General features: G+C 36.4%; 1 protein-coding gene across 1 annotated transcript; it reads left to right on the top strand.

Annotated features, from left to right (window-relative positions):
* The first annotated feature begins 348 nt into the window (after positions 1-348).
* On the top strand, positions 349-9094 carry meox2b (mesenchyme homeobox 2b). The gene is made up of 3 exons (XM_059555324.1): positions 349-1131; positions 4418-4590; positions 8061-9094. The coding sequence occupies exons 1-3, from the start codon at positions 657-659 to the stop codon at positions 8280-8282; spliced, it is 870 nt and encodes a 289-aa protein (XP_059411307.1). The 5' UTR covers positions 349-656; the 3' UTR covers positions 8283-9094.
* The last annotated feature ends 586 nt before the right edge of the window (positions 9095-9680 follow it).

Genomic DNA, 9680 nt, shown 5'->3' with positions numbered 1-9680 from the left:
CACCAGATAGTACCCCAAAACCCCTCACCCCATTCACCGTCCCACCCCTAAGACCCCCCATAACCTCGTCGGTCCATTCCAAGCTCACTTTTTGGCTGCTTATACAACTTATTTCTTAGAAAAGTGTCTGTGGTATCGGATAGCCCGGGTCCAAAATATCGTACCCCAGTTTTCGCGAGGCCGGAACTAGTTGGCTGGGCTCAGATTTATTGAACCTTGCTGTTCTGGAGGAAGATCGTATGCATGTGGTCAGTAGCGAGGAGCCTTCGACCCAACCTCCCTCTCATGTTACGCCCTATATATATAACATCCATTCCTCCAGCACCTCCGTTCAACCCCCCCTCCCTCGTTCCCTCGCTCCAACTCCACTTCTCCAGAAGTACTGCATCCAGTCGGGCCCAGACGGCTAAGTCTTTCTCTCCCTCTCTTTCTCTCTCTCTCTCCCGTCTGTCACCCGAGCTTCCTCTTGCAGGCTGTGTGTGTTTACCCTCTTTTTCAGCCTGGCAACGGGGCTGCATGCTCAGGATTACCAGAGGCCTTGCCTTTCATCGCCGTCCGCTCCCTCTTCCTTTCGCCTGGACTACGGTAGCCACGGGTGCGAGACTGTGTGATTTCCTGCTCACGGAGTTAAGTGGATTTGTAGATACTAAAGAGACATGGATCACTCTCTGTTCGGATGCCTTCGGAGCCCGCATGCCCCGTCCCAAGCCTTGCACCCGGCGTTCACCCAGTCCTCCCTGGCCCTGCACGGCCGCTCCGACCACGTCTCCTACCCCGACCTCCCGGGACCCTCGCCACCCTGCAGCTACGTGGGGGAGGAGAGCGGCTTCGGAGGACCCCATCACAGAGTTCACCCTGCTCCGCAGCATCCACACCTCTCGCAGCATCAGCCTTCCTGGCACGTGCCACAGATGCCCTCGATTGACAGCGAGCGCCACGGCCTCTGCCTGCCGCACCCTGACGCCGCGGCTCCAGAACTGTGCGGCTCTCAGGGCCTCTGCGCGGGTAACCCAACACTCTCTGGAAGTGACCCTTCTAGGGCATCGTGTGTGACCGGAGAATACGGGAGACAGACCATGTCCCCTGTTGAGCCGGAGCGACGGAATTGCAAAGGGAAGAGTGACAGTTCAGGTACGCAGCTCAAAAGGTTTTCTTCCATGTCCATATGCGTTCAGTAGAAAAGGCATTGTGAACTTGATTTTATTTTTTTATCTTGATTTTTGTTGAATTATTGCAGTATAAATAATTCAATTTTTTTCCGTGGCTCGAGAACTGAATATTGTCTCTTTTATTACTCATCAGATTTATTCAGAATAGCACACGTAAAATACTTTTGCTTTATTTAGTAATATAGCATTTGATTTATGTGTTATTTATCAATAAAAAAAATAAAAAATGATTTATATTTGTTGTTTTGTCTATTCTCGGTCATTGGGACTGGATTTGGAATTTAATTTTGATAATATGTTTTAATAAATAGTAAGGTGAAATTCATCCATGCACCAAATTATATGTTCAGTGTAATGTATTATTTAGAATATAGCTTAGATTTATTTTAATAGGTTATTTTGCAATGTTCAGTAAGAATTGAAAAAAATTGTGTACCTTTATATTTTGACGTAAATAAAATGATTTAAAATAGGAAAATAATTATCCGAGATTTCAAGAACTTAACTGAAATTTACATTTCAAATAGCATTTAAGAGTTTTCCATATCAAGACACAACAAAAATCTTTCTATATGTAATTAAGTGGATTTTATTTGTACTGCACTGTAAAAAAAGTTTTTTTGGAGTTTGCAAGTAAATCAAATTTCTGTCTATGTTTTTTTTTTTTACTTCAAAGTTTCACATTTAATTCAATGTGTTACTTGTCATTTGTTTGGAATTTGTTAAATGAACTTGCAGTTTCTGAATAGAAATCGTTTCAACGTAAATCATACAACATTTTTTTTCACTGTGTATTTTACTTCATACTAAGAATAATTTAATACAACTGTCGTCTGCTAGAAAAGAAATAAGCAGAAAAGTGTGATTAATTTTTACACATCTGACATTGAGTTCAGATCCACACACACACACACACACACACACACAAACCGCTCTAATCCATCTATGAACCATGTAGAAAAGTGTGCAAACTTTACAAATAAGTCAAACTGAGCAGTTGTTATGAATATGGTCAAAAGCAGCTTGCTATTTCTTAGTTTTAAGAGAGAATGCTTCCTGATATGAGAATAAATTTAAGGTTGACTGAACAAAAAACAGGAGCAGAATCCTGACTGGGCTGGACACGGCAAGGCAGTGTTTTACTGGCAGGGCCTGGAGCTGTGGGGCTGCCCTGTTTCTTTCTCTCATCAGTCTCAGAGGTGCAAGTCACTCTGGCATTTACCCTCAGGTCTTTAATAGACCACAGGTGAAAGCCGCCGTTAAATGCTCACATTGCCCGCAGCTGCGCTTTAGATACCCCAAACACATACGCACCATTTACGGCTGGGAAAAACAGTTAGAGCTGCAGCTGGAGAATTTTTATATAAAACGTGACCTTAAAATTCAAGAACAATAGAAAATGTCACACCTGGTCATCTAAGTGGTTTGACATTGCCACACAATCTTTAAAACTGTGGTGCAGAAAAAGCAACTTAGTTGTTTTGCACGATTACACAGATTTTGCCGTATAAAGTGGAATTGTGAACAGAGCGAATGTCTACAGGAAAAAAGTCACAGCTGTGATAAAAAAAAGATTTTGTTTACTTTTTTCACTTTTACAGTAGATGAACTGAGTTACCCTAGCTTATACTGTACAGCTAAGACATTTTTCTGTCTGTTTAGTCATGCTGTGAAGGGGGTCTATATGTTGAATCTTATTATCCAGGTGCCTTTAATTTATAGCATACTGATGGATCGGTCCAATGGTGGTAGAAATTTCCGGAAGGCTCCTGTTGGCACTTGCTGTGCCTTTATACCAAATCCAATTTCCTCCAGTCTGTTGGCAGTTATCAAAGCCAGTGTGGTTTCCATTTTGAGCCGTGTCAGATATCGAGATGTTGCAGCGATAGGCTGAACAGATTAGGGATTATTCCCAAAAGTGATGTTGGATGTGAAATATACGTTTTAAAGCTCATAATCTTGTGTTCTATAAAAACCTTGGATTTCTATAGCAGTTGTATTTTTATTACAGATTCAAAGGAGCCAAAAATTGGACATCTAAATCACACCCGTCCCTGAATGGCAAGCTAAAAGATATTCATTGGAAACATATTTTCCTTTAGATCTTTTTTTTGTAATGAGTTGTTTCAAAGTCTCTCTGTCTATTAACTACATTTTAACTGATGTTTTGCATTACACCGTTTAAGTGTATAACACTGTTCATTCTAACATTTATAGAAGTAAACATTTTGACATTGGAAAAATAGTAGGGTACCAAAAGAAAAGAAAAAGGCTGCAAATGAATTTCAAACTCACAGTAGTTTATAAATAGTAAAAGAAAATGTATATAAAATAAATGATGTGGTGTAATATTGTGAATGTTATTGGTTGCTATTCACATATGGATACACTGTGGTGACCTGTGATTTATTACCCTTAAAAAACTTTTTCAGACTGATCAATACCTTGAGTTGAGTTTTGTTGGAAAAAAACCTAATGCATTTAGGTTGATTTAGGGACATTAAATTATATTCTTGATTTGAATAAAATCAGTTAATTTAGATTAATAATTGCTTTATCCAATTGCAAAAACAAATTATAAAACTTACTTAAGAATTTACATACGTTGCTCATTATAATCTATTCAGTTTCATTGTTGTTTTAAAGAAGCTCTTCGGGCAGCAAAAAAAAAAAAATTATGTTTATTTTTAAATTTAGTATTTAATGAATTAATAAATGAGAGAATAAAACTATGATTTTATACCCTATATATTCCTGTTTTTTCCCCAGTAATATAGACACATCTTCATAACATTTTATTTGTTATTGTAACTAAATATATATTGCATAACAAGCTTCAATCAACTCTTAAAGAGTTGAATTTTATATCATTTTTGGACCAATCATAAATGTTCCCTGGGAAAGCTTCATGCTGTTAAAGGAGACGTGTGTGGAAAATGAAGAGTAAATTGATCTGATTGTTGGAGAGTGTGAACGAAGCCTGATTTGAGAGCATGTGCTCGGTTCTCTGGCCCTTCTCCATCTGCTAAAAACACCAGAGCCATATCGCCATAATAGAGGGTGATTGGCAGGCCAAATTGTTCCGCTTTCATTTTTATTTTTGTTCGTTTATTTTATTTCAGAGCCCTGTAGTTTATCACACCATCTTATTTTTTCACCCGTTTGCTTTCCCTTAACATTTTTTTCCCTCTAGTTTTCTTTTTCTATGCATTTACAGCGTCTGGAAAGTGATCTGTTTTTCATTTCAGATTCCCAGGATGGGAGCTATAAGTCAGACGTGAGCAGTAAACCTAGGAAGGAGCGCACAGCCTTCACCAAGGAACAGATTCGAGAACTGGAATCAGAATTCGCTCACCACAACTATCTGACACGGCTCAGACGTTACGAAATCGCTGTCAACCTTGACCTCACAGAGAGACAAGTACGTTCAATGCTGAGCCTGTTTTCACATGCTACCAACAGACATAACACTGGCACTTCTACAATTCCTTTGCTTGACGGGTAAAAAAAGCCTTTACATAAATGCTGACTTCACTTAAAGTGTATAAAGTCGAATAAAGCGATAAATGCAATTCTTAATGTTGGTAATTTTCAACAAATTAAAAAATATTACCTGATTTACAGATATGAATCTCAAAATATTATATAGTATAGGTTCCCTAGAAATATGTTTTACATTAGAAGTAAGTGACGTGTTTTACACAGGGCTCTGTGTCGAGAGGTTCAGTCTATTTGTTAGGATTGAGCGAGGGATTGTCTCTCTTTTTCTTCTTCTTTAGAACATGTTTTTGAATAATTTTTATTAGATAAGGCAGAGGGAAAGTGACAGAGAGAGAGAGGGACAGCATGAGCGGGACATGATCCAGAGTCTCCGTGAGCACATTTTTATTGTATATTACATTAATACAGAGGCTTCCAATATTCCCATCTGCTAATTAACTGCAATGATATAAACTTTTCAAAATAGTGACAGAAAAATCATATGAAGGAGACCGGGGCTAGTTGTCACAAAGGTATACAGTATCTCAGTTACTATAAACATTTAGAGTAAAAAGTCATTTTTTAACCCATTTTCTTCACAATTGTTTTAAGCTCCAGTCTTCACTATTAACTTACAATTAACTATGAGTTTTGTGTCAATAAACTTCTAATTAGCTGTTCTTTAATAGTTTGTAAGTTAGTTGTTAAGTTTGGTATGGAGTAGGATTAAGAGATCTATAATATGATCATGCAGAATAAAGTATTGTGCTTTTTAAGTACCAATAAACAGCCAGTATGCTAGTATTTTGCATGCTAGTTAATAGTCCTTAAAATAAAGTGTTACCCAAATTTTAAAGAAATCTATGAATTACTTAATGTCTGTTTGTTTTGTGTATTTATATCAGAATTTGGCTATTTATACTTTACTGCAAATAAAATAGTAGCTGTTTAATTACAGGCCCCATTGTGACAACTGTAAAACATGCCCTGTTATTGGGGAACATTATCACAAAAGGTTTAAATAATTATGTTGTAGCACCCCCCATATATATATTCTTCTATCTTAAAAAGTCTTCTTATATACTTCTTATATACATCATTTTGTAGGGCCTTATAACTTACATGTACTCACTTTTACTCACTGGAGTAAAAACTAGCCCCCAGTTTTGCATATTATTCTTTAAATATATTCAAAATTAGACAATGGCTGAAGTTCACTGTAGATCTACGGTAGATACTGATTTTTGGAGCTTTCTTCAAAATGACCCGCACGCCCCACACAGCCATTCCAGAGTTCAGGATCCTTCCAGATGAGTCTTGACCTAAAAAGAAGCTTAACTGTACAGCAACTCACTAAGGATTTGCATTATTCTTTTATTCCCCTTTCTCTTCCTACTCCTCTACACAATTGCTTCCTATCCGACGATGGCTCTCAGCACAGATCCAATGAATCTGTGGACGTGGGTTGATCTCAAATCTGAAAGTCTGAAAATCAACCCTTTCTGTGCACCTTTGCTCTATTGAATTTATATTTATTCCACATACACACCTTTGAATGCATTTAAAAATGCATGTTGTTTTGAAATAATAAATTGTGAAATATGGTAGCATAAATCCCGAAGTTATAAGTGTAAAGAGTTGCAAAAAAGTTCCCACACCTCATCTAAATGTTTTTGTCATGTAAGGAAATCTGCCGACTCATTTAAGAGCTCTCTCTTAAATACCTGCGCTGCTCTTCCTAAAATAACCCTCTCAGCCTGAAATAGTCCTGCTGTCAAGCCAAAGGGGGGGGGGGGGCTGGGTGAGGTGCCACCACTCGGTCCAGATCCGATCGACCCGTTTTAGGCAGCAGCTTGATCATCCCAGAGGAGACACAAATACAGAGCAAACTGTCAAGTCAGGACCTGGAACGTAGGCCAACGGGCGACCAGGAGTTTTGCATCAGCACATAACTGACCAGGTGGAAATAGCCTAGAGAGCCAATGCTAGCCCCCACAGAGCAAATCATATCGCTGATCCACCAAACTTCCCAGAAATCTGCTCCAGAAGAAAAACACAAGAGTCCACCGGATCCACAGTTCATTTAAAGATTATAAGCAGATATGAAGGACCCACAAAGCACATAAACTTGGTTAACATATGTGGTTTATACGTGTGGGATCTGAGTGCTGTGTTGGCAGAAGTCATTGAGAGAAAGCTTTAAATCTGTCACTCATCTGATCTGATACACACTCACAGTATGAAGGGGGTTCTGATACAGAGGGTGTGATGGTGGTTTTAGAGTGGGGTGTACGTGCCAAAACAACTCCTTCTGGAAAGGGCCATAACACACGTCTAACACACGTTCCCACAAAGTGGCGTTGAGTTTCCCTGATGCAGATCTTGGACGCCTGTGTTGCTAGGAGACCAATAAAGTCCCATAAACACTGTGTGTAATTGACTTCTGTATAATAGCTTGGCCAAAAATGTTGTCTCCTAATGAGCAAAGGACACTTATTGATTGATTTGTTTTTCTTGAATTATAGATGGTATTCAACATTTATTTGTTCATACTTATTCTTACAAGTATACTTAATATAATACAGGTTTGGGAAGATTTTAGCTTAATGTAAGTACTGACTGTTGAAGCTGCGGAAAACAAAATGTATTACACAGTCCATTACACAGTTTTCGGATAACACATTAAAATAAAGATGTTTCATATTGAATAAATGCAAATGAATATCGAAATATATAAATAGATAAAATGTTATTTATTATGATTCTTCAGTTTAATTAAATAATACATTGAATTAAAGCCTAAATTAAAGTCAATGAAATTGTTTATTTATTTATAACTGTAAAAAAATATGTCTCATTTCATTTTATATTCAGATTTCAAATCTTATATTTCTGGAAATACCTCAGATTAAATTTTATGGATGGGTTTGCTATCAAAACTAAAACCTTGTATTACTTTTAATCATTAATTAAAAAAATGTATTACTTGAAATAAAATAAAGATTAACGAAAATAAATAAAGTATTAAAAAAATAAATACTTTAAAATAACTAAAAGTAAATAAACGAAAAAATTAAATAATTTTTTTATAAAAACTATAAAGAAAAAACACAACAAAATTGGTTTGAACTTAAAAAGTTTTTGACTAAAATCGTTAACTAAAATTAAAATTGAATTTAAAATATTTAATAGTGTATCAATGATTTCAAAATAACACTGTTTGATAATGTTTTTGGGCGATTAATATTGAGCAATAAAAATGTGCTATTTAAAACAAGGCTAAGAACAGTTGCATGTTTTTTTTCATTCCATTTTCATTACTTATATTTACCTTTATAATAAAACTCTCCATCCTGTTTGCCTTCTATATACTTTATATGAGTGCTTTAACAGTATTTCTCTTGCCTGCAGGTAAAGGTTTGGTTTCAGAACAGACGGATGAAGTGGAAGCGAGTGAAGGGAGGTCAGCAGGGAGCTGCTGCGCGGGAGAAAGAACTGGTGAACGTAAAGAAAGGAACTCTCTTGCCTTCTGAGTTCTCCCCAATGGTCGGTCTGCACCATGCCATGGGTTCGCCCAGCAATGAGGACGACAGTCACGACAGCGACCAGAGCTCTGAGCACGCGCATTTATGATGCCCGCACTCCAGCCGGTCACAACCTGCCAATTTCCTCAGGAATCAATGTTGGTACTCCGAAGGCTGTTAACAACTAGTACTGGGCCGCGTTGTGTTATTTCATTCTGAGTGGTTAGGGTTTGTTTTTGGTCTGTGAAACAGATGCTCACAGAGTTGCAAACCAGAGCTCAGCCCCCAGTGGCACCGGACTTTGAAGAGTAGTCTAAATAATAGTCCAAGGTGGCAACAGTTTTCAAGAGACTATGTATTTCATCTTTTTTTGACATTGTAATTAAATGCAAGCTTGAATGTTGTAAACATTCCACACGAGTGCCTTTGAGAGGATTTTTGCACTGTTTTCATTTTTGCCCTAACTGTTTGCTACTGTATTTACATACAGATTTTGATATAAAGTACTTTTAATTAAAAACACATTGATATGATCTGTGACAGCACAGAATAAGTGTTATCTCAGTCTGTTTGTAAAGAAACAAATGATGCCGGTAATTGTAGCTTATTTTTTGATTAAGTGATGAATTATAATTATAATGATTTTTCTGTTCATGTTTTTTTTTTTTACAGTGTGGGTATATGGATTGAAATGGATTGAATATGACATGGCATACTGATAAACGTTTAATTTTGAAGGATAATAGAATAAAGGTCGAACTATTATAAGAATCTTTTCTTGAGTACTTCAGGACTGCAAATAATCTGAGTTATAAAAAAACAATAAACATTACACTGCACTTCAAAAAATTGGGTTTGGTAAGATTTTTGTTGATGTTTTAATAGAAGTCTCTTATGTTCACCAAGTTTGCATTTATTTTATAAAAATATAAAAATAAAGACAGTAATATTTTGATATGTTATTACAATTTAAAATACTGTTTTTTTTTATTTTAATATATTTTAAAATGTAATTTATTCCTGTGAGGCCAAAGCTTAGTATCTCTTGTAACATTATAAAAGTCTTTACTCACTTTTTTGTGATCAATTTAATGAAATATTGAAAAAGTATGAATTTATATAAAAATAAATGAATATATAAATCTTACTGACCCCAAACTTTTTTATGGTAGTGTTCAAAATGTATATATGCAACATTACATATGGCATATTTTTCTTACTTTTTTTCCTGTTTAAGTTTATGATGCAGTTCTTAAACCTATCTTTTATTTACATTGTAAATAAACAAATGTGAGGTGTTTCAGTTTCGATTTTTTTTTTCACAACAAACCTGCTCAATGAATTTCACAACAACAACAACAACAAAAAAAGTTTTTAATGGAAATCTTACCAAGGGTTGAAGAGGATTATGTGATGTGAATGTTATGGAAAGCCTTGTTGAAGAACTGATATTATGGTTTGGCGTTTCTGTGAAGACCACGTGAGTGAGCATCCTAATTTCTGGACT

Source organism: Carassius carassius, chromosome 8 (assembly GCF_963082965.1).
Source record: "Carassius carassius chromosome 8, fCarCar2.1, whole genome shotgun sequence".
Taxonomy (NCBI): domain Eukaryota; kingdom Metazoa; phylum Chordata; class Actinopteri; order Cypriniformes; family Cyprinidae; genus Carassius; species Carassius carassius.
The sequence above is the reverse complement of the archived record's forward strand: the minus strand, read 5'-3'. Positions and strand labels throughout refer to the sequence as shown.

Excerpts from the sequence above, each read along its gene's own strand:
- meox2b (XM_059555324.1), top strand. The coding sequence starts at position 657 with ATGGATCACTCTCTGTTCGGATGCCTTCGGAGCCCGCATGCCCCGTCC. Across the intron at positions 1,132-4,417 it reads AGGGAAGAGTGACAGTTCAG|ATTCCCAGGATGGGAGCTAT; the intron begins GTACGCAGCTCA and ends TTTTCATTTCAG. Across the intron at positions 4,591-8,060 it reads TTGACCTCACAGAGAGACAA|GTAAAGGTTTGGTTTCAGAA; the intron begins GTACGTTCAATG and ends TCTTGCCTGCAG.